Source organism: Brassica rapa, chromosome A09 (assembly GCF_000309985.2).
Source record: "Brassica rapa cultivar Chiifu-401-42 chromosome A09, CAAS_Brap_v3.01, whole genome shotgun sequence".
In the NCBI taxonomy this organism is placed as follows: domain Eukaryota; kingdom Viridiplantae; phylum Streptophyta; class Magnoliopsida; order Brassicales; family Brassicaceae; genus Brassica; species Brassica rapa.
Genome location: NC_024803.2, coordinates 4,599,488 through 4,621,338, shown reverse-complemented (window position 1 = coordinate 4,621,338; position 21,851 = coordinate 4,599,488). Strand labels below are relative to the sequence as shown.

Below are 21,851 nucleotides of genomic sequence, written 5' to 3'. Positions count from 1 at the left end.
CGACTAGCTTAGATGAATAGTCCATGATTAATTACACCAATTATATAACAAGATCTATTAAGACAACGACAAAGGAAAATAACATAAAAACAGAGATTCAAATTGGATTAGATAAAAACAGAAATTCAAATTCAAATTCAAAAATAACATAAACAGAAATTCAAATTGGATTAGATAAAAACAGAAATTCAAATTCAAATTCAAATTCAAAAATAACATAAACAGAAATTCAAATTGGATTAGATTTTTTTTTTTTTTTGCAACAACTGAATTAGATTAAATCAAGTTTGTTCACCCGCTCCTGCTTCGCCACCATCACAATATCCACGTTCTGCAAGAGCAGAAGACGAACCATCACCATTTTTTCCCAACCTCTGTAAAGCCTTACCTGATAAGCTATAACTTAACTCCACAAAGGCTTGGTGCACCCGCTTCAACTCATCCTTGTTCACGCCTTCATTTAGAGTATTCGGCCACTCATTTTTCAATTCCTTAATTTTCTTTTTCTCCACCATCTTCTTTTCCTTCTCCTCCGCCATTTTTAGCTCCTCATGGAGATCACACAATTTTTTCGCGAGCTCCTCATTCTTTCGCTTCTTATGAGCTTCCACTAGTGATCCAATACTGGCATCGTCTTTCCCAGATGGTTCATGTCCCAAAGAGCACTTTACTCGATCAACAGCATCTTCCATAGACGGGTGTGCGAATGTACGAGGATATCCGGATTCAGGGAACACCAAGAAAGATGCTTCCACACCGCATTCTGCAATGATCTCGTTCATCTTCTTAAAAATCCCAGCTTTACGTTTGTAAAAAGTAGTCCTTCTGGCTTTGTAGGATTCAACTTTTTTCATCTCGATCTTTTGCTTTCCCTTTGTATGTTTCATTGTTTAGGAACTAGGGTGTTTGGTTTCTGATAGTTTTTTTAGGTTTGTGTCTTAATAACCATGGTCGTGCACAGTATATTTATAGGAAAAAGTATATGTATAGAAGGATTTTATATTAGTTGAAAACATTTAATGTACATAAAGAGAATGTATTGACTAATTAATATGCATATTTGACTAATTATTTGGCAACTACTATATTTTAAAAGTCTTTAGTCATTATTGCAGAATTAGAGTCAACATACCAAGATTGTAAAATCTCTTTCCATTTTACAAAAATGATATTTTAAGATTTTAATTTTGTTTCACAAAAGTATCATTTTATATTTCAATACAAATTTGTAAATAACATTTTTAACTTAAACTTCCTTACTTTAATGTATTAATTAGAAAAATGTTGAAACACAAGTCTCAGGTGAGTGAAAAAATACCTGGGATGGTGGTAGAATATGCACATGTTGTTTTTGTTCGTTCTCTCTCAACAAAGTTCTTAACTTTATATAGCCTACGGCTACTTATCTACCTCTAAACCATTGGCTTGTGACCTTGCGTAGAGGCTTCGCTGGTTGAAACCTCATTCACACCGTCTCAAGCGGTTGAGAACTAGAGCATTGATATGGGTCGAATCTTCACATGCTCTCCTTGTTTGATATGATGTTCTGTAGCGGATCCCCTTTAGTATATGTACGTTCCTTCAAAAGAGTTAGCAAGTACGTATACAAGCTTTGTTCATCAAAGGTGAATCCATTTTACATATATAGCTTGTCTTGTGATGTAGATAACTATGGAGTATTAATCGATGATTATGCCTTGGAAGTTTCAGACCTTTTGATGTTAATACTACAACGATATTTAGGTTAAAAATTTTAAAACTCCCAAGCAGCTTAAACATGTACAGCTTCATTCTTATTTCCATTACATGACAAACCATGTAGGAGTTATTCTTGCTTTTTTTTTACTCAAGTGCTTCTTAGCATAGTACTTGTTGTATATGCATGCTTATGGATGGATCTCTATTATGTTGTTAATTGTATATGATGCAAATCTCTACTTGCTTGTTAATTTTAAGCATACAATTATTTTCAAACTCATCATAATATGAAACTGTAACATCATCACGCTATGAAGAGTGACGTCTTCTATGACTTTTATTTTGGTTCTTATATATCCTTCATAACTGGACGATAACTAACATTTGGAAAGTGGTGAGTAATTGTGTAAGTGAAAGACATCAGTTTAATGGATAAAATTTGTTGTATATCAATGAATATATATCTTTTATTTAAAATAACAGATCTTTTGTTACAACGTTACCAAGTTCGAACCCTAAAATGTGTTTTTGTTTTAGAAGCATTAAAAGTAAATCAAAGCCTTTTCTCTCTTTATATAGTGTAGCATCCTCTCAACAAGTTCTTATCTACCAATAAAACTTATTCGTCACTGGTTGAACATGACTTAAGCAGTTAAGCTATGCAGATAAAACTTATTCGTCAATGCATGGTTGAACCTCGTGGTCAACGTCTCAGGCAAGTAACTTGCACAAGCTATATTTGTTGCTATTTTACGGCTTCCTGTAAAACTGATTCGCTATTTAATAAGAGTTAGCAATGCTAAGTTTATCAATTTGCACTAAATGTTTTGTGCTAAAATGCTGTCAAACTAACGGAGATGCTCCCTTGTTTCTTTTTAGCAAAACGTACTGCTAATTAAGCAATCCCAGTGTGTTTGCTAACTGTTTTTAAGAATTAGATAGATTTTACAGAATGCCACTATACAATGTCAATGAAAACATCAGAACAATTATCCATCATTGCAAATATCTAAAAATAATTTAAAAAAATAAATATATAAGAAATACAAATAGAATAGTAGTTGAAAATTCAAAGTCTATTATGTTATTATTATTTTTTATTTTATTTAAAAAACGTTTCTTCAAAATTTGATATATATATATATATATATATATATATATATGTGGATGTTTTTACATCTCTCATCACCAAAACCTAATGCATGTTTCTAAAGAAAAACCAGCTAAAATTAGTAGCAAAAAAAGATAAACCTCACATACTTATATTTATTCAGTGAATAAAATTTAAATGTTTGAAAAACCATACAGATAAATTTTAAAACATTTGAGATAAGTAAAATCTATTGAAAATGAAAAAGCCCATAAGCATTTAAGGAATGAAAAGGTCCATAACCTCACATACTTACAGATAAATGAACGTAATTAATTAATTAATCTAAAATTAAAAAGCCCATAAACATTTAAGGAAGCCCATTATGGTAGAAGAAAACACGGTGAAAGAAGCCCATTATCGGCAGAAGAAGACGCGTCTTCTTTTGTCTAGTTCTCCGATCAGCGTCCGTGCGTGCGTGCGTTGTCACTTTGGTAAAATAGCAGAGAAGACAAGCGAAGAGAGTCAATCAATTAACCAATCTGATCGGCGATGGGTTGTTTCAGTTGCATCAACGGAACGCAAAAGAAGCAGCGTAAGGAAGAAGAGAGACAAGCCTCCGCCGAAGCTCGCGCCAGAGCCGCCGAAGCTGCCATGCGACGGTACTCTCTCTCTCCTCCTCTTCATTTTGATCTTCCCGATTCCGAATCATATCTATTGAAAGTTTACTTCTTTCCGATTTAGAACCTTGAATTCATGTTTGGATCATTAAGACAGAGCTTGTGTCTGAAAATTTGTATGCAAATAATGTCTTTATTTTTGTGTGTGTGTGTGAAACGGGCAGAGAAGAAGAGTTTAAAAAGTCTGCACATGGAAGGGCTGCACAAGCTCAGTTACAGCAAATGGCTAAACAATCTGCTAATACTAACAAAGGAGAGCCTGTTCTTAAGGTCTTGTTTCTTCCTCAGTTATGTATTTGGATTATCAAGTTATATATATTATTTGCTTATTTAGCTTAATTTTTTGCTATGAATTGCAGTGGCAAATGACATAGTGATGGGACCGGCCTAATCTCTACCTTAATCATCTGATTTATTTTCTGAATTTGTTAAAAAGAACAAAAAAAAAAATAGGCAACAAGTTTGTATATGTATAGTAGTAATAAAATGTTAAGATCAACTCTATGAGCTTACAATAAAGTGTGTATTCTTCATTTGAATATTGTGTGGATTGTTCAAGCTTTAGTTCATCATCTTGAGCCTTAGATTAATTTATGCATTTGTGATTTGTGGGAATGCCTGAGACTTTTGAGTTCATGAATGACCAATCGTCTTCATACCTCTAGAAGAAGCCTGCATTATTTGGACCATAGACAGAGGCTTTTCAGATTAAAACTTGTTACCTCAGATTGAGCCAATACTCTTTAGAAAATGCTTCTTATATTGCATTTTCTTGGTTGTTTCTCTAAGAAACTTGTATACAGTAGTTATGGATCCGATCAAGGTGTCTGATTTAGTTAACACACTAAAAGATGTACAAAAAGTTATATGCTTTGTTATCCCACGTCAAGAGTAGATTGAATCTTTACATGACAAAAAGTGTTATCAGGTTCTGTTCCCAACTCCTATTCAGTTAAGCTTGACTCTCCTGACACTTCTCTTTCCCTCAGAAACTTACTGCACATCACAGTGCCAACGAAATCAAGCATCCCATGTTTCACAAACTCCAACCTCTCCCAACTCTCCATCACCTTGAACCCAAACCCCTGAGACCAAGTAGTCACAACATCTTTAGCAGCAGGCAAGACCAATCTACGAACTCCCATTCTAGACATCTGCTTCTCCAACTCATCCATAAGCACTCTACACATCCCACTTCTCCTGTAACTAGACAATGTCGCCACCAAAGGGATCTCAGCTACATCTTTGTCAACTCTCATCGCCGCCACAGTCACAGGCTCGTTGTTCCTCTCTACCAAAACCGTGTAAAACCCACGACCCACACCACTAGCGTCCTTCCTGTATATCAACTCCTCGACAAGGTCTCTCCCAGAGAAAGGGTCCGTTGAAGGCTCAAACCCTTGGTGAAGTATCTCAACAGCAGAGTCTAGCTTGGCCATTTGTTCATCATCGTAGTGTTCACCATCATTAGGAGCTCTAATCAAACTCCAAACCAAACCCTCTTCCCCTACCACAATCTTACGTCCTAGTAGACTCTGAAGCGCGGAATAAACTCTGCTGCATTGCTTACTACAGAACCAGCCTCTACACGAAACAAGACAAGTCTCTTCTTTTAAACATTTTAGATGGAACCTCCTTTGACACTGCTCACAAGTCATCAACTTGCTGTTTCCCAACGTTACCATTGATTCACAGATATCGCAGCAGCAACATGGACAGAACCAGAGCTCTTCCTCGGGGAGAATGGGTAACCCGATGCAAGTATAGTGAAACGCTGATGGACAACCGTCGCATAGAAGCAACTCTCCACCAAAATGACAAACACAACACACGTCACAATTCTTCTCTGGACCACAGTCTTTCCTCCAGAACCTTATATACTCCTTTTCACACGTTTCATTCTTCTTCTCCATCACTTGCAAGACCTTCCTCAACGACTTCTCAAACCTCGGCCTTATCTCCCCCTTGGCTTTGCTATCAAACGCAGCAGCAGCCATTCTCTTCTTCTCTTGTTGGTTTATTACATCAACATTGAGAATATCAGACAAAGGATGATTCTTTTCTTCTTTAAGAGCTACCCCATTAAACGCAGTCGTTTCACAGTCATTCCCTCTCTTCCTCTTCTTCGACACATCAACAATGAGAACGACTTTGGTCCCACTAAACGCAGCCGTTTCACCAACATTCACTCTCTCCTTCCTCTTCTTCGACACAATAAGCGCTTTGTTCCCACTAAACGCCGCCGTTTCACAATCCTTCTTCACTCTCTTCCTCCTCCTCGATACATTATCACCAGAAACGGTTTCGATGAAAGCTACTGAGAGATCTCTCGGAGACTCATCAGATTCGGGAACGATCAGCTCTCGTCTCGAGCCATCGTCGTCTTCGTGTACACAGCTCGAGCAAGCTGTGGCTAGAGAGTAGAACCACTTTCCTTTGGGAGATTTATAGCGGAGCTCTCGCTTCTTATTCCGTTTAGGAAAGTAAGCGAAACGCCAGCCGAGAGAGGAGAGATGCTTCTTCGCCTTCGTGGAGATATCCGACCGTCGCGTCCCGTTCGCCTTTCCGTTTTCTACGGTGGAGAGCCATTGTTGGAGTGAGTCTGGGTTCGATTCCGCTTCGACAGTGACGAAATCGCATGGATCGTTGAGATCATCCGTCGTCGTCGTCATCATCTTCGAGATTTTTTTTGGAGTGATCGTGGTGAGGAAGGAGAGGAAACTATTTAGGTTTTTCTGAGACTAATCCGGCGTTAAGGTTTTTGGAGGGTTTATTTATTTGTTTTCCTTTTTTTCACTTCGATTAAGATAATTACCGTTTTTTTTACATGTTTATACCTTAATTAAATGGAAATTTTCTACTTTTTTTTTTAAGTTAAAAACCAAAATAGTTTTCATTGTTTATTGATAATGCAGAGTTGGAAAACCAATTTTAAAAAAAAAGAACATAAATATTGGATGAGTTTTGTAAATTCTTGTTGATATACATGAGCTATATTTTTTTAACTAAATACATGAGCTAAATTGCATGTGGAATACCAATAACCATAGATCAATTATTTTATTGAGCATGGAAATTTTCTACTGAGTTTTTCTTCTTTTTTTTTTTGATAAAAACCAAAATAGTTTTCATTGTTTATTTTATAATGCAGACGAAGGCTAGAGAGTTGGAGAAACAATTTAAAAAAAAAAGAAGAAAGATTGGATGACTGTTGTAAATTCTTGCTAATATACATGAGCTGATTTTTTATTAATAGCCATATACAAATCGTTGCTATGTCATTAAGTTGTAGAAACAAAATATTAAGAGCGTGGCTAGCCTACTAAGCCTACATAAGAATCGTATAATCCACTATTGCCAATACGTTACTTACACCATTAGCCCCCAAATAACACTTGCCAAGAACTTTGATATTCTTTCTTTGATATGATGCTCTAGTCTTCCTGTGTTTTCTCTTGCATCAGCTCAAACAATTAAATTCATGATGGGCTTTTCTATTACTCGGCCCAATAACAATTGTATCCATTTTCAAACCCATTCAATCATCTCCGTTCATTTCCGCCGGCGACACACTCTCTGTGTTTGAGCAATCAGGTGAAAATGTCATTCGATCTTGCTCGTCTCTCCTTCTCCCCTCACACAGCTGCTTCTAAGAAAGGTACGAGCTTTATCCGATTACGAGATTCTTCAAGCTTTCACTAATCCGTTTCACACTCAACCAAATGCAAAAGTTTCGTTTTTTTTACAGGAGACGTTGTTAGGTGCGCAATGAAGTCTTATAGATTATCTGAACTTAGTTTCTCTCAAGTTGAAAACTTGAAGTCACGTCCTCGCATTGACTTCTCTTCCATTTTCACCACTGTAAGTTTCCTCTCCTCTCTTGCTTGCTTGTGAATGTGCCCACTTCTCTTATCCTTATGGACATGATCTTTCCTCTCTTCAGGTTAACCCAATCATCGACGCCGTTCGTTGCAAAGGAGATGTTGCTGTCAAAGAGTAAGTCACTGATAGTCTTTTAGTTTCATTCCATATTTTCCATGGAAACCATTTTAACTTGCTTCTGTTTCAGATATACTGAAAGATTTGACAAAGTCCAACTCAATAACGTGGTGGAAGATGTGTCTGAGCTTTCTCTTCCTGAGGTAGAAGACTAACATTGTAGACATACATGGTTTTAAACTGCTCTTTCATGTGTAGTAAATGAGCTTCGTTTCTGTCTTTTTGTGTTTAGCTTGACTCTAAAGTCAAAGAAGCGTTTGATGTTGCATACGACAACATTTATGCATTTCATTTAGCTCAAAAGTCAACTGAGAAAAGCGTTGAGAATATGAAAGTAAGTCCATTCAGTCAGTCACCTGATAGCTACTTTAAGTCTTCAAGGTAATTTTCACTCGTTTTGTCTTTTTTTTTTAGGGTGTCAGATGTAAAAGGGTGTCGAGATCTATTGGGTCTGTAGGTCTTTATGTCCCTGGTGGAACAGCTGTTTTGCCATCTACTGCTTTGATGCTTGCTATTGTAAGCTATCTAGTGTTTAGTACTTTTGCCTTTTTTTTTCCTTCTTATTCTTCTTGTAGTTGTGCAATAATGTGATCTTTTTTTTCATTTGATTCTTCTCTCAGCCTGCTCAGATTGCTGGATGCAAAACAGTTGTCCTCGCAACTCCACCAACTAAGGAAGGAAGCATATGTAAGGTAGCACTCTAGTTGTTTTGTTTCTGTGGGACATTCAATATTACTCACGTTTTTCTATCTTTTTTAGCTTCCGAGCTGATGGATTTGTTATGCCGTTGTTGCAGGAGGTGTTGTATTGCGCCAAGAGGGCTGGTGTCACTCACATACTTAAAGCTGGTGGAGCGCAGGTGTGTTTGTGTTAGCCTTTTCACATTTTTCAATTGTAAGATTTTGATAATTTCCATCTTGCCTTTGTAGGCTATAGCTGCCATGGCCTGGGGAACTGATTCTTGTCCTAAGGTATAAATAGGGTTAATAATATGACTCAGTAGCTTATATCGGACATTTTTCCAGCCAATCAAACATGAAATTTTTCTTTGGTTTATTACGGCAGGTTGAGAAGATATTTGGTCCTGGGAATCAGTATGTTACAGCTGCTAAGATGATTCTTCAAGTACATAATATCCTTCCACTATTACTTTCTGGTTCTAAATTGTTTATGAGTCCTACTAGATCGATGCTTACCCGCTCATTTTGTTTCTGTTTCTCTTACTTCAGAACAGTGAGGCAATGGTTTCGATTGATATGCCTGCTGGCCCTTCAGAGGTTCTAGTCATCGCTGATGAACATGCTAGTCCAGTTTACATTGCAGCAGACTTGCTTTCTCAGGTACTTCTTCTCTCTCACTAGCCATAAAAATTTATCTTTCAGTATAGCACATTTTCAGTTTAACACATCAGGATGAGTTTGTCTCTCCCCTTTTCGAATCTACTAACTTGTACATTTTTGTTGTTGTTTTCTCCACAGGCTGAGCATGGTCCAGATAGTCAAGTTGTTCTTGTTATTGTAGGCGACGGTGTAAACCTCAAAGCAATCGAAGAAGAAATTGCCAAACAGTGCAAAAGCCTTCCTAGAGGAGAGTTTGCTTCAAAAGCACTAAGTCACAGTTTCACAGTATTTGCTCGAGATATGATTGAGGTACCCACACCCTCTATCTCTACCGTCACACTTTTACTCTGACCATCCCAAACCAACTTTGTTTCTTAATCTTTCAGGCAATAACTTTCTCAAACCTGTATGCACCCGAACACTTGATCATCAACGTCAAAGACGCTGAGAAATGGGAGGGACTGATAGAGAACGCAGGTTCTGTTTTCATAGGGCCTTGGACGCCAGAGAGTGTGGGTGATTACGCTAGCGGCACAAACCACGTTCTTCCAACATATGGGTATGCGAGAATGTACAGTGGCGTCTCTCTAGACTCTTTCTTGAAGTTCATGACTGTACAGTCCTTGACAGAGGAAGGTCTGAGAAACCTTGGTCCTTATGTGGCGACCATGGCTGAGATCGAAGGTCTAGATGCACACAAGAGAGCCGTCACGCTTAGACTCAAGGATATTGAAGCTAAACAGGCTTCTCAAACCAAGTGAATGAACGTCAGTTGCAGATTCATAGGAGAGAAAATTTGGTTTCTTTAGATTGTTTGATGACATAAATAAAGAGATGTAACACTCTTTGTCATAATCTGGATTGGTTTATTTACAAATGACAGAGACTTCACGTTTATACAGTAAGCTTCAAGAATGATAGAATCGTTTTGTTGATCAGTTTCTTCCTGCTCTCAAGCTGCCAAAGGTTCTTCAAGAACTGCAGAGTGAAAGGAACAGACCGAACAACACATGTTTTGAGTTTAGGTTCTTGCAAAATCGAACAATACCATCACAAGGAGAGGGAGATGAATATCATTCAGCTCCTGAATATCTAACAAATGCTAACACAGTCCAACAAAGAAGGATTCAAAAGTGGTAACAAAGTTTGGACTCACATCTTGATACGCTTTAGCATCAGCAGTATCATCCATATAAGTTTCTGAACATCATCAAGGTCCACCTCGCTTTAATAGCACTGCTTACCTTGCTTCAAGCTTTCAAACTCTCTCTAAATCGAACCGATCTAACCGGTTTTAATTTGACTAATCGAACCGAAATTCGTACAGAAGGAAGAAGATTATCACAGACCAAAAGGAAATTGAGACGTAACCGAAACAAACCAGTTTACACTCGTCTCAATTTGGTTATCAAAACCAGAATAAACCACTTGACCATTTCCTGCTAATCCAAAATCAAAACGGTAGAACCGCAGAAGCTTTCTTTTTCTCAAACTACTGGTGTCTTACAAGGTCGGTTAGCTAACAAACCGGTCGGTTTAATCTGATTTGAATCCTTCGGCTGGTTGAAGCAATAGTTTAGACTAAATTTAAAAGGAAATGAATCCCATAAAGCCAGCCAGACAGATCCTAAATCTCGACGACGGAGCTGTCTGGAGAGAGAGAGAGAGAGAGAGAGAGGAGGAAGCAAAGTAACTAGCTAGTTCCAAGATCGGAGCTTTAAAAATTCTGAATCGTCTCCACATCTGAACCAGGTGAATTTCGATTTTGGTAATTCAATTACTTTGGCATGATTAGATTCTGAGCTGTTGTTGTTCTGATGAATCAAATATATAACGATATGTATTATAAAGATTCGATTTTTTATGTTCTTATGGATGGTTTCTAGCTCCTCTGTTTCCACAATCATTGTAACCTCTTAGTAAAGGCTCTCAAGACTTTGCTTGTTCTCTTTTGGATTGTGTGTTACAGTTATAGTCTTCAGTTACCTCCAATGGAACCTGTTACGTGGCCAAACGGTGGGACTCTCACCAACGAGTGGGTCCACGGCCTCATGTCATCTTTCGAATGGTCTTCATGGAACCTCCCTCCTTCTCAGTTACCTTCGGTGATGCCCGTCAACGTCTTTGACTCCCTCATCCTCACCGCTTCCAAAATCCTCCACAAAGAACGTAACATTGTCCATGTCGATGATCTTGACTCTGATTCCAAAGTTGTTGTCGTTGGTGACGTTCATGGTCAGCTCCATGACCTTCTCTTCTTGTTAAAAGATGCTGGCTTTCCGTCTCAAAACCAGTTTTATGTCTTCAACGGGGACTATGTTGATCGTGGTGCTTGGGGTCTCGAGACTTTCCTCGTCCTCTTGTCCTGGAAGGTAACAACAAACTCTTAACTAACTATACCCTTAGGCTTAGGCTGAAGAACCGAACCAAAAAAAGGAGGTTCGGTTCGGGTTTTGATCATACCAGTTACCCGAGCGGAACCTATGTCTCTAGAACCAAAAAAACCGGAACCAAACCTGGATACCCAAATTTCTATAATATAATTTATATACTTATATATATTAACTGTATTTAGTTTTAAAATAGTTAAATAATTTTAAAATACTATTTGTAAACCAAAAAACTCAAAAATGAATTACCATATTTTTTTATTCGAATTATCCAAATTTTTATCTGAAAAAGGTTCTGATATTTAATCTGAAAAACTTGAATTTCTGATCTTTTAACCCGAATTAACTGAAAAACCAAAACCGAACAGAATCCAAAATTATCTAGGATATTAGCCGGTTCCTAACTTTGTTATCCGAACGAATTTTCTAAATACCCGAATAGATCCCAAACCTCTAGAACCCAAAAACGAAAAAATGCCCAGGGCTACTTACCCTTGTGTTAATGCTCATATCTTTTTGGATGTTTAGGTTTTGATGCCTGACAAAGTCTTCCTTCTCCGTGGCAACCATGAATCCAAATACTGCACATCTATGTACGGTTTCGAGAAGGAAGTGCTTACAAAATACGGTGACAAGGGAAAGCATGTGTACCGCAAATGCTTAGGCTGCTTCGAAGCTCTTCCTTTGGCTTCAATCATCGCAGGACGTGTTTACACAGCGCACGGAGGCCTTTTCCGCAGCCCTATCTTGCCTAAGAGAACAAGGGGTAAAAAGAACCGCAAGGTGCGTCTTCTAGAGCCTGAAACGAGCTCATTGAAACTCGGTACTCTAGAAGAGTTGATGCAAGCTAGAAGATCAGTTCTTGATCCTCCTTGGGAAGGTTCCAACTTGATCCCCGGAGATGTTCTGTGGTCTGATCCTTCAATGAGTCCTGGCCTTTCGCCGAATGAACAGAGAGGCATTGGTCTTCTTTGGGGTCCTGATTGTACAGAGGAGTTTTTGAAGAAGTGTGAACTGAAGTTAATCATAAGATCACATGAAGGTCCAGATGCTAGAGAGAAGAGAGACGGCCTAGGTGGAATGGACATAGGATATACAATAGATCACAGTGTTGAATCCGGAAAGCTTATTACTATCTTCAGTGCTCCAGACTATCCACAGTTCCAGGTAGTTCTCTAATGTAATGTTGACTGACACAAGGAGATTATGCTGATTGTTGGTGTCATACAGGCAACGGAGGAGAGGTATAGAAACAAAGGAGCTTATATTATACTGCAGGCTCCTGACTTCACTGATCCTCAGTTTAGAAGTTTTGAAGCAGTTACTCCACGACCAAAGGTAGTTAGTTACTTCACCATTCTTGTAATGAACAACTTGTTTGGATTCATATAGTGTGACATTTGTTTCTTTTAAACATGCAGGCAAATCCGTTTTATGACTTTGAAAACGTGATTGATTCTGATGATGAGATGGATAAGTCTGCATTGGACACCAACGAGGAACACGCAAGTCACTGACGCTGAGATCGTGAATATAGTTGAAAGAGGAGAGAATCTTGTAATGAAGTTTTTACAGTTTTTTTTTATGATTGATCATCACTTTACAAAAAAAAAAGGAACCAAGTGTAAATCAATTCTGGTTAAAGTTGACACATTTGGAGAATTATTATTTGATTATGGATTTAATACTTCAGGACACAGAAGAAATGCTGAGGTATAGAAGTAAAGTTTAACTAGCTTCAGTCTCATTTTAGTTCATAGTTCTTACGTTTTTACTAAACATAGAAACCCTGATCTCCTTTGGACATTAGTTCTTTGAATCGAGCTCTTGCCTTTGGACTTGGATCTTTTGTTTAGGTTTTAACGAGAGTGTCAACTAATGATTGCAGAGCTGGTAAAAATTGCTAGGGATGCCTCAGTAACAGAACAGAGCCATTGGTGGGAGTGTTCCCCATTATCATCACTTCTCAACACCAATATATATGGTTAGACATTTTGCAAACCTGAAATGTTACTTAGGTCGACCCTTGTAATGGATAACCAAAAGCATTTAAGCTTGAATTGACTTGCCAAATCATAAGTCGAAGTGGAAAGTGATTAAACCTACAAAAGAGTCACACCAACCCACGTGGGTGTTGGGTTTTTACTGTGTACCTTGTTCATCGACAAACTTCGACATGTACTCACCTCAATGTTTTTAATGCTTTCATGTGCACAGAGCTAGCTTCTTAACAATAATAGTTGAAACCTCCATGTCAAGCCTATATTATTATAAGGTCTTATCTCGTCTCTCTAATAAAACTTTTGAAACTTTCTTAAAGTCACATACCTTGAATTGTAGGTGCTCCCAGTGATTTCCACATATAGTTTTCACTTTTCCATGAATCATTACTATGTTTATTTAAAAAAAAATTATGCAATAAAAGTAGTTGTGATTTTGTGTGATAAGGTGACAACAAATGTCACAATAAGAGACTATACTAATCTAGAAGTTTGTGTAGTTGACTTTAATGCCAAAATAGGACAATACCTATGAATCATTGATGTATTAGGCAATGCAATAATGCCTTCATTCATTTCATCTCCTAACTTTCTTCACCTAATTTCCTAGCTAGAGATGTGACAACTTGTCATTGGCAAGCATATAATGTTGGTTTTTAATTTCGATTTTAAACCTTTTTTTAGCAAAAACTAATACTCCATCTGTTCCTGAAAGTATGATGTTTTGCAGAATTTTGATGTTCCAATATATAAGATGTTTTCATTTTTTTAGGTAACTTTTACTTTATTAAAAACTGTGTACCCAATCATATTTTAATACTCTATTTTGTAATTGGTTGAATACCATTAATTTATAGTTTTAATGATACTTTCTAGATAAAAATTAGTTTTCTTAATATATATGTTTCTAAGATATAGGAATAGACGGAGTAGTAGAGGGATACAATGTATTTTCTGTTTAATAAAAGAAAAACATAAATGGGGAAGAAAGATATTTAATGCAAAGAGGTAAATGAACGGGTCAATTCAAGTAATAAACTTACCGGTGAGGTCCGTATTTGGAATACTATGTGAGGAGGGACCCCTCTGCAATTAAAGCCTCTGTACTTTTTTTCACTCTTTCTCTTCCGTGCAACACGACATTTTATTATTTACCGCGCGGTTTACAAAAAGCTGTGGGCCTGGGCCTTCTCAGTATCATTAAATATAAGTTTTTAACCACCTCTGACCTCACTGTAAAAAATACGATCAGTAAAGCAATCTCCATCGCGCCTTTATTACCCCTCTCTCTTACGGATAGTGGAAGAGAAGCTCCAAATTTTCCTAATATATCACAAAAATAGAAGTTTCATATACTTTTTTTTTTAATAAAGCAAAATTTGAAATTAGATTTTTCTAGACCTAAATAAATATCTTCTGTTCAGAAGAGAGAGACTGTGATCGATGGCGGAGGAGGAGATGGTAGCCGATGAAGCAGTTACAGCTCCGCCTCGTAAGGTTCTCCTCATTTCAGCCGGTGCTAGTCACTCCGTCGCTCTACTCAGTACGTCTCTCACTCTTTGTTATCGGTTACGGAGATAGATGATCACCGGAACTGTAGAATCGCCGGCGTTAGTTTACCGTCTCTGTAGTTTATTTCGTCTCCGTTTAATGGCGGCTTGCGAGGAAGCAATGATTCGATGTTTGATTTTGATTTTGATTTTGAATATTTGGTAGCTGGGGATGTTGTTTGCTCATGGGGTAGAGGAGAGGATGGACAATTAGGTCATGGAGATGCAGAGGATCGGCCTTCTCCTACGCAGCTAAGCGCCTTGGATGACCACCAAATCGTTTCGGTTACCTGTGGTGCTGACCACACGGTTGCTTATTCACAATCACGCATGGAGGTCTACAGTTGGGGATGGTATGCTTCTGGATTTTGTATTTGAGAACACTCATTGGCACAGACTTTAAGCCTGGATCTGATCTCTCTCCCTCCATGTGTTTTTTGCAGGGGTGATTTTGGGAGATTAGGCCATGGGAACTCGAGCGACTTGTTTACTCCGTTGCCAATCAAAGCATTGCACGGTGTTCGGATAAAGCAGATTGCTTGTGGGGATAGTCATTGTTTGGCTGTGACTATGGAAGGAGAGGTGCAGAGGTATTTCACTCAAGTGTAGTTTTGTTGGTTATCGTGTACATTTTTGTTTTGTTTTCCAACGTATCTTCTGTGTATAAAGCTGGGGGCGCAACCAGAATGGTCAACTTGGTCTGGGGGACACTGAAGATTCTCTAGTTCCTCGGAAGATTCAAGCCTTTGAGGTTTGTGTCCCTATATATTCTTCTAGTAGCATAATGAAAACATTTTTTTTTGTCATTGTAGCTTCCTGAACTCACCAAAGACAATCTGCTTAAGAATTGGTCAATCTTGGGTCCAATTACAAAACTTGCTCTTCTTAAAGAGACGAGTATTAGTTAAGGGTCCACATCTGGTGGAGAAATTTTCAACATAAAAGTTAAACGTATGTAGGATTGGTAACTAGTTATTTGTTTTTTGTTTTTTTTTTTGGGGGGGGGGGATCTAAAAATAGCTACAACTGTGGGTAATAATATCTAAAAATAGCTAAAAATCTGTGGAGACTGTAAGTTTATGTAATTAGGTAGCTTAATGCCCAGTGTTATATCAGCACTTTCAAATTTTAATGGGTGCAGGGAATACGAATCAAAATGGTTGCTGCTGGTGCAGAACACACTGCTGCGGTTACAGAAGATGGTGATCTTTATGGATGGGGATGGGGAAGATATGGAAATTTGGGATTAGGTGACCGGAATGACCGCTTGGTTCCTGAAAGGGTTACTTCTGCTGGTGTAAGCTATCAGACTCTTGTTCTAGAACTATTATAAACACCTGCTACTTGTTCAAGCTTGCCTTTGAAATTCAGTATTCATGAAATTAACCGAAGATAGTTCAGTGAGCCTTGCCCTTGATTATGTGCGCTGCACTATGCCCGTTTAGCTGTAAAGATTGATGGAGTCACAAATATATGCTAGCTAGTTTCACTTGATCGGTGTCAGGGAAGGGACCATAAATCTTTATAGAATTCTATAATCGAAGACAAATTATTTTGTGTATTACCAGCCCTTGGGGTATCCTACATGGATCATTGATGTCATGTATGCTCCTTTTAGCTTGACACTTCTTTTATTTATTTCGGCTCTAATGATTCACATTTTTCTGGTTGCGGGAACTACACTTGTAGGCTGAGAAGATGTCGATGGTTGCTTGTGGATGGCGGCACACGATATCAGTTTCTTACTCTGGAGCATTATATACTTATGGATGGAGCAAATATGGACAGCTAGGACATGGTGACTTGGAGGATCACCTTATTCCTCACAAACTGGAAGCGCTGGGCAGCAGTGTTATATCCCAGGTGACATTTGAAATATCCATCAGATGGGGTTAAAGTAGTAAAAGTTTCTGACAGTTATTGCCTGTTGAAGAAGGCTTTTCTCATTGTATATGTATCTGCTGATTGTGTTCTTCTGGCTCAGCATCTTTTTGATTTTCTTGGTTATTTTTTTCCAGATTTCCGGAGGTTGGAGACATACAATGGCGTTGACTTCAGATGGAAAACTCTATGGATGGGGTTGGAATAAGGTCAAGAATGTCTTACTTTTTGTTTTTATCTGGACATTATTTCGCAGGAATGTATAGAACACAATCTATCATCTACACATTGCTTTATGCATCCACTTGGATAGTATTTTAAGGAAAAATCGTGCAATCCATATATTGGGTTACTTTAGTAACTTACCTCCAATTGGACAAGCTTCTAATTTTCAGTATTTTTAGCATGCAGTTTGGGCAAGTAGGAGTGGGAGATAATATAGACCAGTGTTCTCCTGTGCAAGTGCGGTTTCCTGATGACCAGGCATGTTGCTTATCTTATAATGATCCCTACGAAAATTTAACCAGACAGCTTGTCACACTGTTCGCCAGCTATATAATCATATTAATCAGCTCACGTCTCTCAGTTTACTGTTTTCTTTTCTAACGCACACAAATCTTTGTTGGAATTTCATAGAAAGTAGTACAAGTCTCATGTGGATGGAGACATACCTTGGCTGTGACTGAACGAAACAATGTGTTTGCTTGGGGCAGAGGTACAAATGGACAGCTCGGCATTGGAGAAGCGCTTGACAGGTAAAAGTTGTGATCATCTAGACGCTCATAGATTGCATACATTTTGGTTTTATGAACAGAGATATGAATGAAGATTGGCCATTGATATCGTTGCTTCCACTAATCCCACTGCTTGACAATCCGATTCAGTACCCATCGTTGATAATGTGAAATGGATGTTTTGGTTTTCTGTCTTTATAGGAATTCCCCCAAGATTATAGAAGCACTTAGCGTGGATGGAGCAAGTGGACAACAGATAGAATCTTCTAATTGCGATCCATCTTCAGGTAAAAAGGAAATCTATTCTTTAATAGCACAAGTGGGCTAATAACTCAGTTTCTCCATTGCCTTACTATAGGGAAAAGCTGGGTGTCACCATCAGAGAGATATGCGGTTGTTCCTGATGAAACTGTAAATGGTTCAAAGGAAGGCAATGGTGGTGATATCAGTGTACCACAAACTGATGCTAAGCGTGTACGAATCTGAGTTGGGACAATTCGTTTGTCTTTTTGTGTTTGGTTTGGTCTCGGAACGTTTATCAATCATCTCTTATGGGGTTTAAGGTTTGTTTGTACTACTACGTCTGTCAAGTTTGGGATTTGCTTTTTGTATTTTTTAACTTTCCACTCTAGAGTGTTTATTTCGCCAAGTAATCAAAGAAGAAATAAAGAACAAAGCATGCATTATGTAATTATCAGACTAAAAAACGCATGCAAATTTTATTAACTATGAAACCATGCGTTATAAAATTATCAAAAATTTAAACAACAATGCAACTGTTTGCTCTTACAACTAAAGTCTAAACTTCCAAAAATATTTTAAAATAAGTGAGAGAAGATACGGGCCATACGGCCACGAGAGATGGTTCAATCACAGAATCTTTATGGTCCAGTCTTGGTCCACTCGAACACCTGGTTTGCGGATAGTCAAGACTCTTGTGCCTGAGGAAGCTACAAGCCCACCCATTCTCAGTGGTCCCATCTCAATCTCTGCCTTTTGATTCAAAGGTTCAACCAGTGCAGAATTTGGACCCGAGGAGTGTCCCAAGAGGATGATTCTGTCGATCAAGCATTGGGAAGAGAGACTAGCTTCTGGAGGAGCTATGTTCGTTGATGTAAGTACACCATTTGAGAAGACGAAGCGGCGGTGTATGTATGCGCCTCGTTTAAATTCAAAACTTTTGCCATCGTCTATGTAGAGTTCACCATCTGCTTCTTGAGAACTGTTCAACGCTACCACCTAATATAAAAAGAACGCAAAGATTACAGACCGTTACTAACTAATCACAGGCTTCACTGTCTACAGATTATATGTTAGATCACATAGTTCATCAATAGAGTTCAGTTCCTGAGATGTCCATTGAACTTATAGCAGATGACAATGGACTAGTTGTACGTACCAAAGTATAAGGATCATTGTCCATTTGAAATGAACTTCGCCGGAACCTGTCTTTCCTCGGGATAATAGTTCCAGCCCTTTGAAACGCAGGAATGCTTTCTTCAGGAGCATCCATCTTGTGAATCTTGCCTCCAACGTATCTCTTTCCGTTTCTCAAGTCATACCATGATTCTTCGCCAGGCAAATAAACAGAAGCATGCGTTGTTCCCTAATTTTTGCATACAGACGAGAAAGAAGTTATGTGACCGACCGGTTTGTTTGATCATTTTCTACGGATATGATTTTGATTGTGTTAACGAGACAAGGAAGTAGAAATTAAGTACCTTAGTGTAAACACCTTGAACCAACAGACCATTACCAACCATGAAGGCTTCATCGTTGCTAAAAGTAGCTTCATCTTGTGGAAATTCCATCCATAACGGACGTAGAACAGGCACACCGGTAACGTTTGCTTCTCTAAATAACGTGTAGAAGTATGGGAGCAGCGTGTAACGAGTGTGTATAGCATCTCTCATGAGCTCTGTGTTCCGTTCACTGAAACAAAATGAAATACCCTGAAGCGTTTATATTCGAATAACAAGCCTTGACAAGAAAGAAAAAAACAAGTACTTAAATAACATCTTTACCCAAACAACCAAGGCTCTCGTCTTTTGGTGTCATGATGAGCATGACCCCTGAAAAATGGATAGTAAGCACCTACTTGGTACCACCTAACTAGTAGTTCTGGTTCAGGATTCCCAAAGAACCCACCAATATCAGCTCCTGCAAAAGAAAAAAAAGAAAGCTTCCATTACAGTCCATGCAAAAAAAAAACAATCCTACAGTTAATGTTACTGTACCTGAGAAGGTGATTCCAGTAAGACCAAGTGTCAACAACATTGGAATAGAAACTCTAAGGTGTTCCCATTCCGCTGTATTATCTCCAGTCCAAATCGCTCCGTATCTTTGAGTACCAGGAAAGATCGCTCTCGACAACACAAAAGGCCTATCCTTCCCTTCTCCACGCATCACAAGTCCATCTGAAGTCGCCATGTGAAAGTAATACCCATAAGCGTTATGAACTTCCCTGTGTTCAACGCCACCCACATGCAACGCATCCCTCGGCATAGTAACCTCTGGACCATTGAACACGGAAGGCTCATTCATATCATTCCAAATATACAACGAGGGAGTTGAACCAACGTAGTTCTTATACGAGAATCTCCCACCCCACCACTCCCTAATCTCCGGACTCAACATATCAATATAAGACGACGAACCAGGCCAGCACCAACCATCAAAGTCTTTCCCAGACGAGTCCTTAACATAATACCCCATCTCTGTAGCCTCCTTATGCAAAAAGTAAGAGTCATCCCTCTTGATATGAGGATCCACAATCGTCACCATCCGCCTCCCCTTCACATCCAACTTCTTCTGCATCTCCTCAGGGTTCGGAAACAACGCACTGTCCCACGTAAAGTACCTCTTCCCATCCGTATGCTCAATATCAAGCCACAGAACATCATAAGGAATATCATACTCGTCAAACTTCGAGTCCACCTGCGCCACATCCTCCTCATCTTTATAGTTCCACCTACACTGATGATAACCAGTAGCAAACAACTGAGGCATAGCTGAAGTACCAGTCACACTAGCATACTGCCTCACAACATCCTTAGGCTCAGGGCCGACGAAAAAGAAGGTATCCACAATCCCTGCCTCACTCATCCACAATGTATTAATTCTACTATCTCCACCACCACTCTCTGCATCCCATCCCTCAGCTAAAACATCGATCTGCATCTCAGCAGCATTCAACCAGAAAAAACCGGAACTTTTACCAGTTCCCCCATGTGAAACCATGAAGGGGATCGATCCGTAGAGCCCGAAGGGAGACTCATGGTCGTACTCAAACACGTCGAGATTAAACAACCTATACGGTTCAGCAGACTCCTCAACTCCTGGGCCCTTAGTGGGCTTTAAAGCAAAGCTAGTAGCGTGTTCAGGTATCCCATAAACAAAACTAGAATCATAAAACGATACATCGAAGCTAATCGATTGAGAACCGAACGGTCTCGAGTCAGTGTGAGTTCTAAACTTCTCTTCCCAGTTATCTCCTTCCCCTTTCTTCCCCAACTGCTCGAAATCAAACAATCCGTGAGAGTTTAAAGACACTACGCGACGGCGATCGCCTGATCTCTCGCGCACGTACACCTCGAACGGCTCGTGCCGCACCACCGCCTCGTAGCCGTCTCCGACGTGAACGACCGAAGACGGAGGATCGTTCTCCGTGGCGAATTTCTCGAGGCGGATCTTCTTCGCCTCGAGCTCGGAGACCACCACGTCGGGAACTCTGAATCTCTTCTTCGGCGGGTTTAACGAGTGATCCTCGTCGATTCTCAGGCGCACGATCCCGTTTCGGTAAACCGATAGAGAGAGAATCAGCGGATTGATGTGATCGTCGTTATCTTTGGGTGTTAGCTTCGCGACGAGATCTCCGTCGGAGATGGTGACGTCGGTTGCGATTAGGGAGCAGGTTCCGGGGGCGCGGGATCGAGCGCGTTTGCAGAAGGGAGTTTGGTCGCAGGTGCGGAACTCTTCCTTCTTCCATGAGAGAGACGTTTGTGAGGCGAAGCAGAGGAGTGACAGTGTGAAGAGAAGGGATCTCATTTTTTTGGTTCCTCGGTTCGTGGAAGAATGTGGAAAGTGAAGATTCATATAACACTCGAGGCGAGCTTTCTGGGTCGAATATATTCAAATGAGTATTCGAACCGCTTATTATAATTAAGGCCCAAAAGCTAATCCACAGAACAGTCCAATTCTTATTGTATTCTCATCTTCTATATATTTTATCTTCAAACCCACTAAGGCCCAAATGCTGATCCATAGTTTGATATCGGTACATATTTGGTTCGGTTTCGGTTCTAGATATTTTATGAAACATTCGGTTATTTACAAAAATTTTACTTGATTGCGTTTCTCAGTTATTTCATTTTCAGTTTGGTTCAGATAACAAAATCGAGAACTGGATCATATCCAAAAAAAACGAATGTAACAGGGTGTTATTGGTTCATATATTTTAATGGATTTGAAAATACGAGTCAAATCTAGT

At 39.0% G+C, this 21,851-nt stretch overlaps 7 protein-coding genes and 1 long non-coding RNA gene across 9 annotated transcripts; 4 read left to right on the top strand and 4 right to left on the bottom strand.

Annotated features, from left to right (window-relative positions):
• Positions 1-11: 11 nt before the first annotated feature.
• Positions 12-2,870, bottom strand: LOC103837616 (agamous-like MADS-box protein AGL61). The gene has a single exon (XM_009113973.3). The coding sequence runs from the start codon at positions 885-887 to the stop codon at positions 282-284; it is 606 nt and encodes a 201-aa protein (XP_009112221.1). The 5' UTR covers positions 888-2,870; the 3' UTR covers positions 12-281.
• Positions 2,871-3,121: 251 nt separating this feature from the next.
• On the top strand, positions 3,122-4,040 carry LOC103837507. 2 transcript variants are annotated; one of them, XM_009113863.3, is made up of 3 exons: positions 3,201-3,450; positions 3,633-3,738; positions 3,828-4,040. In XM_009113863.3, the coding sequence occupies exons 1-3, from the start codon at positions 3,341-3,343 to the stop codon at positions 3,840-3,842; spliced, it is 231 nt and encodes a 76-aa protein (XP_009112111.1). In that variant the 5' UTR covers positions 3,201-3,340; the 3' UTR covers positions 3,843-4,040. The 2 variants fall into 2 exon arrangements, with proteins under 2 accessions (XP_018510656.1, XP_009112111.1); XM_018655140.2 differs by lacking the exon at positions 3,828-4,040 and having other exon boundaries at positions 3,122-3,450; positions 3,633-3,819.
• On the bottom strand, positions 3,826-6,709 carry LOC103837508 (increased DNA methylation 1). Its single transcript, XM_009113864.3, has one exon. The coding sequence runs from the start codon at positions 6,141-6,143 to the stop codon at positions 4,413-4,415; it is 1,731 nt and encodes a 576-aa protein (XP_009112112.2). The 5' UTR covers positions 6,144-6,709; the 3' UTR covers positions 3,826-4,412.
• Positions 6,710-6,865: 156 nt separating this feature from the next.
• LOC103837505 (histidinol dehydrogenase, chloroplastic) lies at positions 6,866-9,745 on the top strand. The gene is made up of 13 exons (XM_009113862.2): positions 6,866-7,126; positions 7,217-7,329; positions 7,412-7,464; positions 7,538-7,610; positions 7,700-7,801; positions 7,882-7,983; positions 8,088-8,159; positions 8,264-8,326; positions 8,397-8,438; positions 8,533-8,592; positions 8,697-8,807; positions 8,946-9,116; positions 9,194-9,745. The coding sequence occupies exons 1-13, from the start codon at positions 7,069-7,071 to the stop codon at positions 9,566-9,568; spliced, it is 1,395 nt and encodes a 464-aa protein (XP_009112110.1). The 5' UTR covers positions 6,866-7,068; the 3' UTR covers positions 9,569-9,745.
• Positions 9,746-10,298: 553 nt separating this feature from the next.
• On the top strand, positions 10,299-12,884 carry LOC103837504 (serine/threonine-protein phosphatase 7). Its single transcript, XM_009113861.3, has 5 exons — positions 10,299-10,559; positions 10,777-11,179; positions 11,726-12,364; positions 12,428-12,535; positions 12,619-12,884. Exons 2-5 carry the CDS (start codon positions 10,799-10,801, stop codon positions 12,712-12,714), a joined length of 1,224 nt encoding a protein of 407 aa, XP_009112109.1. The 5' UTR covers positions 10,299-10,559; positions 10,777-10,798; the 3' UTR covers positions 12,715-12,884.
• Positions 12,782-14,326, bottom strand: LOC117127914. The gene is made up of 2 exons (XR_004450888.1): positions 14,124-14,326; positions 12,782-13,893 (listed from the first exon to the last, which is right to left on the bottom strand). It is a non-coding gene; the product is annotated as an uncharacterized LOC117127914 (long non-coding RNA).
• Positions 14,327-14,484: 158 nt separating this feature from the next.
• LOC103837503 (ultraviolet-B receptor UVR8) lies at positions 14,485-18,053 on the top strand. The gene is made up of 11 exons (XM_009113860.3): positions 14,485-14,740; positions 14,914-15,100; positions 15,191-15,337; positions 15,417-15,498; positions 15,889-16,044; positions 16,437-16,610; positions 16,766-16,837; positions 17,040-17,111; positions 17,265-17,383; positions 17,564-17,649; positions 17,721-18,053. Exons 1-11 carry the CDS (start codon positions 14,641-14,643, stop codon positions 17,846-17,848), a joined length of 1,323 nt encoding a protein of 440 aa, XP_009112108.1. The 5' UTR covers positions 14,485-14,640; the 3' UTR covers positions 17,849-18,053.
• A 9-nt stretch (positions 18,054-18,062) lies between these two features.
• LOC103837502 (probable glucan 1,3-alpha-glucosidase) lies at positions 18,063-21,443 on the bottom strand. Its single transcript, XM_009113859.3, has 5 exons — positions 19,600-21,443; positions 19,387-19,522; positions 19,084-19,294; positions 18,762-18,968; positions 18,063-18,601 (listed from the first exon to the last, which is right to left on the bottom strand). Exons 1-5 carry the CDS (start codon positions 21,407-21,409, stop codon positions 18,233-18,235), a joined length of 2,733 nt encoding a protein of 910 aa, XP_009112107.1. The 5' UTR covers positions 21,410-21,443; the 3' UTR covers positions 18,063-18,232.
• Positions 21,444-21,851: the final 408 nt, after the last annotated feature.

What these genes read in the sequence shown, in the direction of transcription:
- LOC103837616 (XM_009113973.3), bottom strand. Translation starts at nt 887, where the DNA reads ATGAAACATACAAAGGGAAAGCAAAAGATCGAGATGAAAAAAGTTGAA.
- LOC103837507 (XM_018655140.2), top strand. Translation starts at nt 3,341, where the DNA reads ATGGGTTGTTTCAGTTGCATCAACGGAACGCAAAAGAAGCAGCGTAAG. An exon ending in GCCGAAGCTGCCATGCGACG is followed by an intron (nt 3,451 to 3,632) that starts GTACTCTCTCTC and finishes TGAAACGGGCAG; the next exon opens with AGAAGAAGAGTTTAAAAAGT.
- LOC103837508 (XM_009113864.3), bottom strand. Translation starts at nt 6,143, where the DNA reads ATGATGACGACGACGACGGATGATCTCAACGATCCATGCGATTTCGTC.
- LOC103837505 (XM_009113862.2), top strand. Translation starts at nt 7,069, where the DNA reads ATGTCATTCGATCTTGCTCGTCTCTCCTTCTCCCCTCACACAGCTGCT. An exon ending in AGGAAGGAAGCATATGTAAG is followed by an intron (nt 8,160 to 8,263) that starts GTAGCACTCTAG and finishes CCGTTGTTGCAG; the next exon opens with GAGGTGTTGTATTGCGCCAA. An exon ending in TTGCTCGAGATATGATTGAG is followed by an intron (nt 9,117 to 9,193) that starts GTACCCACACCC and finishes TTAATCTTTCAG; the next exon opens with GCAATAACTTTCTCAAACCT.
- LOC103837504 (XM_009113861.3), top strand. Translation starts at nt 10,799, where the DNA reads ATGGAACCTGTTACGTGGCCAAACGGTGGGACTCTCACCAACGAGTGG. An exon ending in TCGTCCTCTTGTCCTGGAAG is followed by an intron (nt 11,180 to 11,725) that starts GTAACAACAAAC and finishes TTGGATGTTTAG; the next exon opens with GTTTTGATGCCTGACAAAGT. An exon ending in CAGACTATCCACAGTTCCAG is followed by an intron (nt 12,365 to 12,427) that starts GTAGTTCTCTAA and finishes GGTGTCATACAG; the next exon opens with GCAACGGAGGAGAGGTATAG.
- LOC103837503 (XM_009113860.3), top strand. Translation starts at nt 14,641, where the DNA reads ATGGCGGAGGAGGAGATGGTAGCCGATGAAGCAGTTACAGCTCCGCCT. An exon ending in TCACTCCGTCGCTCTACTCA is followed by an intron (nt 14,741 to 14,913) that starts GTACGTCTCTCA and finishes AATATTTGGTAG; the next exon opens with CTGGGGATGTTGTTTGCTCA. An exon ending in GGAAGATTCAAGCCTTTGAG is followed by an intron (nt 15,499 to 15,888) that starts GTTTGTGTCCCT and finishes TAATGGGTGCAG; the next exon opens with GGAATACGAATCAAAATGGT.
- LOC103837502 (XM_009113859.3), bottom strand. Translation starts at nt 21,409, where the DNA reads ATGAGATCCCTTCTCTTCACACTGTCACTCCTCTGCTTCGCCTCACAA. An exon ending in TACTGGAATCACCTTCTCAG is followed by an intron (nt 19,523 to 19,599) that starts GTACAGTAACAT and finishes TTTCTTTTGCAG; the next exon opens with GAGCTGATATTGGTGGGTTC. An exon ending in TTCAAGGTGTTTACACTAAG is followed by an intron (nt 18,969 to 19,083) that starts GTACTTAATTTC and finishes TGCAAAAATTAG; the next exon opens with GGAACAACGCATGCTTCTGT.